Here is a 13,630-nt window from a genome sequence, read left to right as displayed (position 1 = left end):
TCTTATTGGAGCGCAGAGGGCTCCAGCTCGCTCTAGTCGAGCTGCAGGGTCTCGCCTGCAGGTCCGTCCCGCTGGAAGAACAAGTGTCCCTCCATCAGGAGAACCGGACTCCCTGAGCCGCCCTGAGCGGGTCCCTGCTGGGCCGGTGAGTCACACTGAGTCTGAGTCCGTCTGTTGACATCGGAGCTCATTTCTGACCGCAGCCTGCGGGCTGCTCCCCAGATGTGGGACTTGATGAGCCCGCTGTCTGCGCTGTGTCCTCTCGCCCTGAGCACAGGGTGCAGGTGTTGATCCTGCTGGGACTGTGGTTCCGCTGGGCGCACAGTGCCCACCCGGACCCGGACCCGCTCAGCGCCCGTTACTATGGTTACCGTAAAGCGCTCACCGGAAGCCGGAAGTGCGCTGGAGAAGGTTATAGCGGTAGAGATTTGTACAAGAACCATTTCGCCTTGAATTTTTTAAAGATAAAAGAATAAGCGAAAAAATTACATTTAACATTATGAGACGTTTAATAATGTGTAGCTCTACTGTGACGCGGTGCGAGCGCACAGTCTCATCTCCGCTGTTCGGGTCCGGTTTCACAAAGAGTTTCACCGTTCAGCATGACAGCGACACAGAACATGAGGCCAGTCCAGCCCAGGAGTTCATCAGGAGAAACTGGAGGAAAATACAGTTGTGCAGCATCTTACTGTCTTACTTGAACTGAAGGAGACTAACAGGACATTACATTAATTTAACATAAATAATACAGCAATTAATAATTAAGTAAATATGGTTAGGAAAACTATAGAGAAAGGAAGGAATGTTTCACAGATAACATGTTGCATAGTTGTCCTGATATACACTGTGTGGACTAATGTCATTCTCAGAGCAAGTGGATAATGTCTCCTTCTCCTGTGTGTCTCTCCCCCAGGAGCTGTAGAGACCAGCGCTCTCCCTGACACTGGGGACAGGGCTCCACTGAGCTGCAGCACTGTGAGCAGGAGTGGGGCTCCAGTCTGAGGCAGGACACAGAGCCCACAGCTCCTGAAGACGGACAGGGGCTCCCTGAGCAGCACAGGACCAGACAGAGTGAGGAGGAGCTCAGAGGACCAGAGTCTGTCCACATGGCAGAGCCAGAGACAGGCTGTGTTACACAAGGACTCAGTGCGTCAGGGTGTGCTCTGTGTGTGAAGGGTGAGCTGGGAACTCAGGATGCAGTAGGATGTGGTTGTGTTGATCACAAACTCCAGATACTGGAATCTAAGAGTTTTAAAACAGAACCTCAGTCCGATACACAAGGATTCGATGCTCAAGAATCTCATGAATCCTGTTCAGATGTTGTGTCTCCCAGTGTGAAGAGTGAAAGTGATCTGGACTCCAGCTACACTGCAGATCTGTCCAGGATTCAGTCCCTCAGTTCTGCAGGACTGGAAACTGAGTCTCATCAGGAGTCTGACCAGATTAAAACACAGGACAAGGGACAAGTGAGCATCTGTACAGGAACTGTCGAGAATCATGAACAGAATCACACAGGAGAGAGACTGTACTGCTGTGAACTGTGTGGGAAGAGTTTCAGTCGGGCAGCAGCTCTCAAGTATCATGAGCGGATTCACACAGGTGAGAGACCGTACTGCTGTAAACACTGTGGGAAGAGTTTCCATTTGGCAGCAGCCCTAAGGTGTCATGAACGGATTCACACAGGAGAGAAACCATACTGCTGTGAACAGTGTGGGAAGAGTTTCAACCAGGTAGGAGCCCTCAAGAGTCACAAGCGGATTCACACAGGAGAGAGACCGTACTGCTGTGAACAGTGTGGGAAGAGTTTCAAATATCCAGCAGCCCTCAAGCATCATGAGCAGATTCACATAGGAGAGACGCCATACTGCTGCAAGCACTGTGGGAAGAGTTGCTATTCTACAACACACCTTAAAACTCATGAACGTATTCACACTGGAGAGAGACCGTACTGCTGCAAGGACTGTGGTAGGAGTTTCAACCAAGCAGGAACTCTCAAGAGTCACGAGCTGATTCACTCAGGAGAGAGACCGTTCTCCTGTGAACAGTGTGGGAAGAGCTTCACCCAGGTAGCAAATCTCAAGAAGCACACGTGGATTCACACAGGACAGACGCCACACTGCTGCAAACACTGTGGGAAGAGTTGCAGTTCTGCAGCACACCGTAAAATTCATGAACGGATTCACACTGGAGAGAGACCGTACTGCTGTAAACACTGTGGGAAGAGTTTCAGCCAGACGGGAGCCCTCAAGAGTCATGAGCGGATCCACACAGGAGAGAGGCCGTACTGCTGCAAACAGTGTGGGAAGAGCTTCACACAGGCAGGAGCCCTCCAGTATCATGAGCGGATTCACACGGGAGAGAGGCTTTATTGCTGCAAACACTGTGGGAAAACTTGCAGTTCTGCAGCACACCTTAAAATTCACGAACGGGTTCACACAGGAGAGAGACCGTACAGCTGTGAGCAGTGTGGGAAGAGTTTCAACCAGGCAGGAACTCTCAAGCGCCATGCGTGCATTCATACGAGATAGAAACCATTGGTGTAGAAAAGTACTTTATCTAATTTGGAGTTAAGTGCTATTAAAGATTTTTTTTGGTTGATTTATTTTGTGTTGCTTTCTTGAGGTGGTGTGGACGTTTTGACTAAAACTGTCTAACCAAGGAAGAAGAGGCTCCTTTTGATCATGATCTTCCAGGTCTGGACCACAGACCAGGCTGCCATGTAATTCTCTGACTTTTGATCCATCTAATTATGTAAAGCACGGGTTGACTCCATTTTGTCTTGCTAGTTACTGTATAGCAGAAAGAGACTATTAGTACAAGGTCACTGGTCATCACGTTAAGGTACAGTACATTCAATAATGAGCAATACGCACAGAGGATACCAGGACTGTCCCTGATATTATCCTGACCAATCGCTGGTTATCTTACTTTAAACTCTTACTTTTAAGTAAGAGTTTACTTACTTATCTTACCTTAAACTCTACTTTCTTGTGGGAGAGCTCACTGGCTGCTCCCGTCTCCTCCAGAAGTCATTGTCCTTCACAGTCCTTCCTTCCAGAGCCATCCTCAGCAGCAGTAGGTGAAGTCCTCCGTCTCCACAATGGGACACTCCCAGCACACAGCAAGTTATGATTTATATAAATAAATTGTATTGTGTATATTTTGGCCCCATGTGTTAGAGTGTAAATTATGCTTCTTTGGTGCTTATTGGTACTGCTGTGTACATTGTGGGAAGAGGTTTGGTCTTTCCTGAGAGATGGAGTGGAGTGACTCTCTCTTCAAAGATGCCCCAGTATCCCACAACAAGCAAGATTACCTCAATAAAAACACAGAGACGCACAATAAAAGCTCTGCCTCATCCTTAACTCTACTGAATTTCTAGGGACAAATACAAAATCCTTACACTAAATATGCGGGAAAAATCAATATAATACAAGTATAAGCGAAAACAAATCAAATTTTTACATGTATAAATCAGTGTCGTTCGCTTTTTCTTATAATACTAAATTAATATTACTTTTACATTTACTATTATAAGTAAAGAACTTGTATTTTCCGCGTCAGTGCGGAGCGCTGGAGGGAAGGGGGCGTGGTCTTCTCTCCTCTCAGGGAGGGACTTCCTGTCTCGCGCCAGTGGGGCTGCGCGTGTCTGCGCTGTGCAGGGTCTCGCCTGCAGGTCCGTCCCGCTGGAAGAACAAGTGTCCCTCCATCAGGAGAACCGGACTCCCTGAGCCGCCCTGAGCGGGTCCCTGCTGGGCCGGTGAGTCACACTGAGTCTGAGTCCGTCTGTTGACATCGGAGCTCATTTCTGACCGCAGCCTGCGGGCTGCTCCCCAGATGTGGGACTTGATGAGCCCGCTGTCTGCGCTGTGTCCTCTCGCCCTGAGCACAGGGTGCAGGTGTTGATCCTGCTGGGACTGTGGTTCCGCTGGGCGCACAGTGCCCACCCGGACCCGGACCCGGACCCGCTCAGCGCGCGTTACTATGGTTACCATAAAGCGCTCACCGGAAGCCGGAAGTGTGCTGGTGACGTTTATAGCTGTAGAGGTTTGTACAAGAACCATTTCGCATTGACATTTTTTAAAGATAAAAGAATAAGGGAAAATTATCATTTAACATTAAAAGACGTTTAATAATTTCTCGTGTTTCTGTTTACTGTGACGCGGTGCGAGCGCACAGTCTAATCCGGGCTGTTCGGGTCCGGTGTCCCCAGAATAACAGAACATTTCGAGCCGGACCCGGTCCGTGTTTCTGAGGTCTCGGGTCCGTTTCCCTCAGTGAGAGGAGCGGAGTGGAGTCCGGCTCGTCTTCCAGCGGACCCGAGTCCTGTGGAGTCCCAGCGAGTCCAGTGACGAGCACAGAGAGGTGTTATTAGTGTCTTCCTGCTTCAGAGCTGTTTATATTGAGCCCCCTGCAGTGGGAGTGAAGAGAGAACAGTGTCCTGTTGTCTCTGTCTCGTCCCCTGGACTGTCAGCCTGCTCCTGCGGTCGGGACAGGTCCGCTGGAAGAGATCAGATCCAGATTTAACTGCGAGATCGCCGGGTCTGTGTGAGTGAATCGTGACAGAATGAATGTTATTAGATATTGTTATTGTCAAAATGATAAAAACAAAACTGTTTATACTAAATACTAAGTCCTGCAGTAGTGTAGTTTTTTACATTTTTTTTCTATTTGATACTGAACTAAGATCTATTCTCATTTGCTTTTTGTGTTTTAATGTAATTATAATGAGCAGTGCTTGATAGTTATAGTTAAATGTGTTACACCTGTAATTTATTAGGTATTTTATAATTAGAGTCTAGTAAAGCTGCCTTTAACATCACCTCCCCCATGCTTCAGAGTTTGGGAGCCCAGATCTGTTGACAGATGAGAGCAGGACAAGCCTGCAGCAGAGTGAAGGAGAGGTCAGGGTGTGGAGGGAGGAAGAACCTGCAGTGACCCCAGAAACAGCAGCTCGTGGGTGAGGCCTGGTGGAGGAGTGTCATGGCCTGGGCATGAACCCCCTCCTCTGGGACCGGCCCACTCGTCTGGACTGATGAGTCCCTGATGAAGGAGCAGCAGAGTGAGCTGTGATCTCCACAGAGACAGGCCGTCTGCTTATGCAGAAGAAAGTGCTTCCTTACTTAGTGGGCAGAGTTTCACTGTTCAGCATCACAACAACACAGAACAAGAGGCCCAGGTTTTAATTTCTGACAGTTTCCCTTATGCATTTTGAGGGCACTGTATACATCTTTGAAACATACAAAAAAGCACAAATATGTCTGCAAACTGCAAGTTGAGATGAATATGGTAGAAAACTTAATGAATCTCTTATGGAGAGGTGTGATATGTATCATTTCACCTTGAATTTTTTAAAGATAAAAGAATAAGGGAAAAATTACATTTAACATTATGAGACGTTTAATAATGTGTAGCTCTACTGTGACGCGGTGCGAGCGCACAGTCTCATCTCCGCTGTTCGGGTCCGGTTTCACAAAGAGTTTCACCGTTCAGCATGACAGCGACACAGAACATGAGGCCAGTCCAGCCCAGGAGTTCATCAGGAGAAACTGGAGGAAAATACAGTTGTGCAGCATCTTACTGTCTTACTTGAACTGAAGGAGACTAACAGGACATTACATTAATTTAACATAAATAATACAGCAATTAATAATTAAGTAAATATGGTTAGGAAAACTATAGAGAAAGGAAGGAATGTTTCACAGATAACATGTTGCATAGTTGTCCTGATATACACTGTGTGGACTAATGTCATTCTCAGAGCAAGTGGATAATGTCTCCTTCTCCTGTGTGTCTCTCCCCCAGGAGCTGTAGAGACCAGCGCTCTCCCTGACACTGGGGACAGGGCTCCACTGAGCTGCAGCACTGTGAGCAGGAGTGGGGCTCCAGTCTGAGGCAGGACACAGAGCCCACAGCTCCTGAAGACAGACAGGGGCTCCCTGAGCAGCACAGGACCAGACAGAGTGAGGAGGAGCTCAGAGGACCAGAGTCTGTCCACATGGCAGAGCCAGAGACAGGCTGTGTTACACAAGGACTCAGTGCGTCAGGGTGTGCTCTGTGTGTGAAGGGTGAGCTGGGAACTCAGGATGCAGTAGGATGTGGTTGTGTTGAACACAAACTCCAGATACTGGAATCTGAGAGTTTTAAAACAGAACCTCAGTGTGAGACACGAGGATTTGATGCTCAAGAATATCATGAATGCTGTTCAGATATTGTGTCTCCCAGTGTGAAGAGTGAAAGTGATCTGGACTCCAGCTACACTGCAGATCTGTCCAGGATTCAGTCCCTCAGCACTGCAGCCCTGGATACTGAGTCTCGTCAGGAATCTGACCAGATAAAATCTCAGGGCAAGGAATTGAGCATCTGTGCAGGAACTGTCAAGGATCATGAACAGAATCACACAGGAGAGAGACCGTACTCCTGTGAACAGTGTGGGAAGAGTTTCACACAGGCAGGAGCCCTCCAGTATCATGAGCGGATTCACACTGGAGAGAGACCGTACTGCTGTAAACACTGTGGGAAGAGTTTTATCCAGACAGGAGACCTCAAGCGTCACGAACGGATCCACACAGGAGAGAGGCCGTACTGCTGCAAACACTGTGGGAAGAGTTTCACACAGGCAGGAGCCCTCCAGTATCATGAGTGGATTCACACGGGAGAGAGGCTTTATTGCTGCAAACACTGTGGGAAGAGTTGTGGTTCTACAGCACACCTTAAAAATCACGAGCGGATTCACACAGGTGAGAGACCGTACTGCTGTGAGCAGTGTGGGAAGAGTTTTAGCCATACAGGAGACCTCAAGCGTCACGAACGGATCCACACAGGAGAGAAACCGTACTGTTGCAATCACTGTGGGAAGAGTTTCACACAGGCAGGAGCCCTCCAGTATCATGAGCGGATTCACACTGGAGAGAGGCCGTACTGCTGTAAACACTGTGGGAAGAGTTTTAGCCATACAGGAGGTCTCAAGCGTCACGAACGGATCCACACAGGAGAGAAACCTTACTGCTGCAGTCACTGTGGGAAGAGTTTCACACGGGCAGGAGCCCTCCAGTATCATGAGCGGATTCATACTGGAGAGAGGCCTTATTGCTGTAAGCACTGTGGGAAGACTTGCAGTTCTGCAGCACACCTTAAAACTCATGAGCGGATTCACACAGGAGAGAGACCATACTGCTGTGAGCACTGTGGGAAGAGTTTCAACCAGGCAGGAACTCTCAAGCGCCATCTGTGCGTTCATACGAGATAGAAACCATTGGTGTGGAAAAGTACATTGTCTCATTTGGAGTTAAGTGCTGTGAAAGATTATTTAATTTTTTTTTTGTCGCTTTCTCAAAGCAGCTTGGACTTTTTGACCGAAGCTTTATGTCCAAGGAGAACAGTGGAAGAAAGAGGCTCCTTTTGATCATGATCTTCCGGGTCTGGACCACAGACCAGGCTGCCATGTAATTCTCTGACTTTTGATCCATCTAATTATGTAAAGCACGGGTTGACTCCATTTTGTCTTGCTAGTTACTGTATAGCAGAAAGAGACTATTAGTACAAGATCACTGGTCATCACATAAAGGTACAGTACATTCAATAATGAGCAATACGCACAGAGGATACCAGGACTGTCCCTGATATTATCCTGATCAATCGCTAGATATCTTACTTTAAACTCTACCATACAGCTCATTTTCATGGGAGAGCTCACAAGCTCCTCATGTCTCCTCCAGAAGTCTTTGTGATCATCCTTTCTTGCAGAGCTGTCCTCAACAGTACTATCTAAAGCTGGTCAGAGCCAGTAGCTGCCAAATGGGACCCCAGACCAGCCCATCCTTGTCTTCTCGCTGGGAAATTTAATCTCGCCCAGAAGGTTGGGCAGTAGATCTTTCAGCATAAAATGTCTTTATTCACGTTAGAGTACGAAGACTTGAACTATTATTCCAAATAAGTTCAATAGTTCGTGCTAGTAATTACATTTTTACTTGTATGTGAGAATATGAATGTTGTTTACGTGATAAAACCTCTTAATTACTGATGAAACCTCTAAGCTGGAGAAGAACACGTTGCAATCAAGACACTTTAACTGTGACTTGACCTATTTTCCTTCTAATTCCTGAAAGAAAGATTAACCTTTCGTATTACAGCAGATCGATTCTCAGATGTATTCTATTACTATCACTCTTTGGTTTCCTATGCATGTTTTGGTACCATAGAAATAAATTGTATTGTGTATCTTTTTTCCCCCATGTGTTAGAGTGTAAATTCTGATTCTTTGGTTCTTATTGGTTGTCAAGAACATTTCCACTTTCTAATTGTTACAGTAAATAAAAACCATCTAATCGCACAGTACTGCTGTGTACATTGTGGGTAGAGGTTTGGTCTTTCCTGAGAGATGGAGTGGAGTGACTCTCTCTTCAGAGATGCCCCAGTATCCCACAACAAGCAAGATTACCTCAATAACAACACAGAGAAGCACAATAAAAGCTCTCTCTCCTCTTTAACTCTACAGAATTTCTAGGGACAAATACAAAATCCTTACACTAAATATCCGGGAAAAATCAATATAATACAAGTATAAGCGAAAACAATCACATTTTTACATTTATAAATCAGCGTCGTTCCCCTTTTTCTTATAATGCTAAATTAATATTACTTTTACATTTACTATTATAAGTAAAGAACTTGTATTTTCCGCGTCAGTGCGGAGCGCTGGAGGGAAGGGGGCGGGGTCTTCTCTCCTCTCAGGGAGGGACTTCCTGTCTCGCGCCAGTGGGGCTGCGCGTGTCTGCGCTGTGCAGGGTCTCGCCTGCAGGTCCGTCCCGCTGGAAGAACAAGTGTCCCTCCATCAGGAGAACCGGACTCCCTGAGCCGCCCTGAGCGGGTCCCTGCTGGGCCGGTGAGTCACACTGAGTCTGAGTCCGTCTGTTGACATCGGAGCTCATTTCTGACCGCAGCCTGCGGGCTGCTCCCCAGATGTGGGACTTGATGAGCCCGCTGTCTGCGCTGTGTCCTCTCGCCCTGAGCACAGGGTGCAGGTGTTGATCCTGCTGGGACTGTGGTTCCGCTGGGCGCACAGTGCCCACCCGGACCCGGACCCGGACCCGCTCAGCGCCCGTTACTATGGTTACCATAAAGAGCTCACCGGAAGCCGGAAGTGCGCTGGAGATGTTTGTGTCCGTCAGTAACTCCACAAACACGATATCAACCTGAAAGAATAAGGGGGAAATTCCGGATATTTTAAACGATTTGAAAATTTCTCCTGTACGGCGTTTTATAGATAAAACAAAGATGGCTGAAGCAGCCCGAGGTCCGGTTTGCGGTGGTTCTGGTTCGGTTTCCTCCGAAAAAACGTTGTTTCCTTCAGTAAGAGGGGAGTCCCAGCGGGTTCAGGACCAGTCCCAGCGAGTCCAGTGACGAGCACAGAGAGGTGTTATTAGTGTCTTCATGCTTCAGAGCTGTTTATTGTGTTCAGTGTAAGAAGACTCTGCTAAGCTCTTTGGTCGCGTTTCATACATTTTCTTCTTGAAAGAAAAATTCTCCCAAGTACTAACTTGTACATTGAATGTGTCCTGAGATTAGTAGGGGATTGTATTAATTTAACATCAATAATACAGACACTAACGCATCTGAAAATATCTTTATTGAGGTAAATGTGGTAAAGAATGTTTGACTAAGTTAAATAAAATCTGGTTATGAAAGTTAAACAGCAAGAGAGAAATATTTTACAGACAAAAATGTCCGTTCTCAGAGCAAGTGGATAATGTCTCCTTCTGTGTGTCTCTCCCCCAGGAGCTGTAGAGACCAGCGCTCTCCCTGACACTGGGGACAGGGCTCCACTGAGCTGCAGCACTGTGAGCAGGAGTGGGGCTCCAGTCTGAGGCAGGACACAGAGCCCACAGCTCCTGAAGACAGACAGGGGCTCCCTGAGCAGCACAGGACCAGACAGAGTGAGGAGGAGCTCAGAGGACCAGAGTCTGTCCACATGGCAGAGCCAGAGCCAGAGACAGGCTGTGTTACACAAGGACTCAGTGCGTCAGGGTGTGTGAAGGATGAGCTGGGAACTCAGGATGCAGTAGGATGTGGTTTTGTTGAACACAAACTCCAGATACTGGAATCTAAGAGTTTTAAAACAGAACCTCAAGGATTTGATGTTCCAGAATCTCACGAATCCTGTTCAGATGTTGTGTCTCCCAGTGTGAAGAGTGAAAGTGATCTGGACTCCAGCTACACTGCACATCTGTCCAGGATTCAGTCCCTCAGCACTGCAGCACTGGAGTCCCATCAGGAGTCTGACCAGATTAAAACACAGACTGAAGAACCACTGAGCATCTGTGCAGGAACTGTCAAGTATAATGAACGGATTCACAGAGCACTTAGACTATACAGTTGTAAAGACTGTGGAAAGAGTTTCAAGCGGTCAGGAGACTTCAATCGTCATAAACGAATTCACACAGCAGAGAGACCGTACTGCTGTGAGCAGTGTTTTAAGACCTTCAAACAGGCAGGAGCCCTGAAACGTCATGAACGGATCCACACAGCAGAGAGACCTTTCTGCTGTGAACAGTGTGGGAAGAGCTTCATTTTGGCAGCAAATCTCAAGATTCATGAACTGATTCACACAGGAGAAAGACTGCACTGTTGTGAACAGTGTGGGAAGAGCTTCAGAAGTTCAGGAGCTCTCAAGACTCACGAACGGATCCACACAGGGGAGAGACCTTTCTGCTGTGAACAGTGTGGGAAGAGTTTCAGAAGTTCAGGAGCTCTCAAGACTCATGAACGGATCCACACGGGAGAGAAACCTTTCTGCTGTGAGCAGTGTGGGAAGAGTTTTAGTCAGGCAGGAGCCCTCAAGTATCATGAACGGATTCACACTGCAGACAGACCATACTGCTGTGAGCACTGTGGGAAGAGTTTCAGTGTGGTTGCAGCCCTCATACGCCACAAACAGATCCACACAGGAGAGAGACCTTTCTACTGTGAACAGTGTGGGAAGAGCTTCAGAAGTTCGGGGTACCTCAAGACTCATGAGCGGATCCACACAGGAGAGAAACCGTACTGTTGTGAACAGTGTGGGAAGAGCTTTATCCAGGCAGGAGTCCTCAAGTATCACGAGCGGATCCACACTAGAGCCAGGCCGTACTGCTGTGCACAGTGTGGGAAGAGCTTCAACCAGGCAGGAGTCCTCAGGCGTCACGAAAGAATTCACACCGGAGAGAGACCGTACCGCTGTGAACAGTGTGGGAGGAGTTTCAGTCAGGCCGCGAATCTCAAGAAACACGAATGGATCCACACCGGAGAGAGACCGTACTGGTGTGAACAGTGTGGGAAGAGCTTCAGACAAGCAGGTGCCCTCAAGTATCATGAGCGGATTCACACAAGACAGAGCCCGTACTGCTGTGAACACTGTGGGAAGAGTTTCAACCAGGCAGGAGCCCTCAAAAATCATAAACGGATTCATACAGGAGACTAACCACCATAGAAGGAATGCATTGAACGTACCTCGGAATTAAGTGTTATTAAAATTCATGTTAGGTGTTTGTTAGGTGTTTTTCTCTGCACATGGAGAATGTTTTAACATAGCTTTGTGTGCAGGGGGTGTTTGGCCCATTTAGTGTAAATCTTGTTTCGTGATTGGGCCCCACACATCACTGGCACTCGGGGAAATGGGTTGAATTGCACTTTTAAATATTTGCAGCCAGATTTTTATGGGGGGGGGTTAATGTTGGAATTGTGTAGATAGCCCTCCACACCCCTCTCTTACAGTGCCTTCACTCTGAGGTCAAAACTGCCAGATGCACTAGTTGTCAGCCTGGGATATGTGTAGCTGGTTGTGTTCCAGTGTGCTGTTGCTTAGTGTGGAGTGGTACCTGTTTCTCTGAGATCTGGCTCTCTTGTGGTCTTGTCCAGATTGACTGGCAGTGCCCAGGTCTGACAGTCCTGCTCCAGCAGTGCCAGGTTCTGCTGTTCTGGGTCCAGATGGGCTGGCAGTGCCCAGGTCTGACAGTCCTGCTCCAGCAGTGCCAGGCTCTGTTGTTCTGTGTCCAGATTGGCTGGCAGTGCCCAGGTCTGACAGTCCTGCTCCAGCAGTGCCCAGGTCTGACAGTCCTGCTCCAGCAGTGCCAGGCTCTGTTGTTCTGGGTCCAGATGGGCTGGCAGTGCCCAGGTCTGAAAGTCCTGCTCCAGCAGTGCCCAGGTCTGACAGTACTGCTCCAGCAGTGCCAGGCTCTGCTGTTCTGGGTCCAGATGGGCTGGCTGTGCCCAGGTCTGACAGTCCTGCTCCAGCAGTGCCCGGCTCTGCTGTTCTGGGTCCAGATGGGCTGGCAGTGCCCAGGTCTGACAGTCCTGCTCCAGCAGTGCCAGGTTCTGCTGTTCTGGGTCCAGATTGGCTGGCAGTGCCCAGGTCTGACAGTCCTGCTCCAGCAGTGCCCAGGTCTGACAGTCCTGCTCCAGCAGTGCCAGGCTCTGTTGTTCTGGGTCCAGATGGGCTGGCAGTGCCCAGGTCTGACAGTCCTGCTCCAGCAGTGCCAGGCTCTGCTGTTCTGGGTCCAGATGGGCTGGCAGTGCCCAGGTCTGACAGTCCTGCTCCAGCAGTGCCCAGGTCTGACAGTACTGCTCCAGCAGTGCCAGGCTCTGCTGTTCTGGGTCCAGATGGGCTGGCAGTGCCCAGGTCTGACAGTACTGCTCCAGCAGTGCCAGGCTCTGCTGTTCTGGGTCCAGATGGGCTGGCAGTGCCCAGGTCTGACAGTCCTGCTCCAAACTGTCTCTTTGTCGCCCCCAAAGTGGTCCAAAACCCCCAGCAACGTTGGCAAAGATGTACATCTGTTTAAACCAAGGTGATGTTATCTTAGCTGTGGGTCCATATGGTAGATTTCACCCACACTGTGGAGATGCACGAATGTTTGTTTGCTCGGAAAAGAGACTTTTCCCAGTCCAGCGCTGAACTGTGCCGATGTTTCCTCCTGTACCGTATTTACTTCTCTCTCTCTTCCTCCCAGTGTTGCACACAAAACACCTCTTTACATGAGTGAAGAGACACATCTGCCTAAACTAGGGTGAGTTTCTGTGAGCTGTTGGCTGCTACTTCACATCTGACCCTTCACTCACTTTGGACGGTTCACAGATGCTTTTGTCCAGGGTCACGGCTAAGTGATCACAACGTACAGCAAAAAGTGATGTTTTTGATTACAATAAACAAAAAAATAAAAGCTCATCTCATTGAATTAAATCGCTTTTCATTGGAAGGGGGAAAAAAAAACATTTACAAAATCAATTTACAGGCCTGCCCATTTACAGTAGTATCAATTTAAGAAATGTGTTGCACAATCAATAATGGGTAACAAGCTTACATTTGTCAAGCGCAGGGATCAGTGAAGGTGATCTGTAATACAAAGCCCTTAAAAATTCAGGAGAATGTTGGATTACAAGGATGAAATTGAGCTGAACAGTAGGTGACTCCAGCGCTACTGTTGGCGGCTGAAGAACTTTCGATTGAAATTCGACTCTTTACAAACACTTCCGGTTCACATTTCCTCCGTTTTTCCTCTCTTCCTTCGGTGTTGCCCACAAAACTCCATTTACCGATTCCACTGAATTTTTCCATACAAATACAAATATATCTGGGGATAAATCAATGTAAAACAAA

The 13,630-nt window shown here is 48.1% G+C and overlaps 2 protein-coding genes across 5 annotated transcripts in view; both read left to right on the top strand.

Moving 5' to 3' along the window:
• LOC107076068 (zinc finger protein 271-like) overlaps positions 1 to 8,337 on the top strand; it is a 45,150-nt gene extending 36,813 nt beyond the window's left edge. The window contains exons 1-2 of one of the 4 annotated variants that reach the window (XM_069191837.1): positions 3,674 to 3,760; positions 5,806 to 8,337. In XM_069191837.1, coding sequence (XP_069047938.1) covers positions 5,999 to 7,249 — 1,251 coding nt within the window. In that variant the 5' untranslated portion in view covers positions 3,674 to 3,760; positions 5,806 to 5,998 and the 3' untranslated portion in view covers positions 7,250 to 8,337. Of the gene's footprint in view, positions 4,048 to 4,460; positions 4,549 to 4,742; positions 4,961 to 5,805 lie in introns of those variants that run through there. The other 3 variants (XM_069191834.1, XM_069191835.1, XM_069191836.1) reach the window with 3 other exon arrangements.
• LOC138240698 (zinc finger protein 93-like) overlaps positions 4,478 to 13,630 on the top strand; it is a 33,068-nt gene continuing 23,915 nt past the window's right edge. Inside the window, exon 1 of the mRNA XM_069191845.1 lies at positions 4,478 to 4,548. The gene's annotated coding sequence lies outside the window, so the exon portion shown is untranslated. The remainder of the gene's footprint in view (positions 4,549 to 13,630) is intronic.

This window comes from Lepisosteus oculatus, chromosome 7, assembly GCF_040954835.1.
Source record: "Lepisosteus oculatus isolate fLepOcu1 chromosome 7, fLepOcu1.hap2, whole genome shotgun sequence".
Classification (NCBI taxonomy): Eukaryota; Metazoa; Chordata; class Actinopteri; order Semionotiformes; family Lepisosteidae; genus Lepisosteus; species Lepisosteus oculatus.
This window is presented reverse-complemented; position numbering and strand designations above follow the sequence as displayed.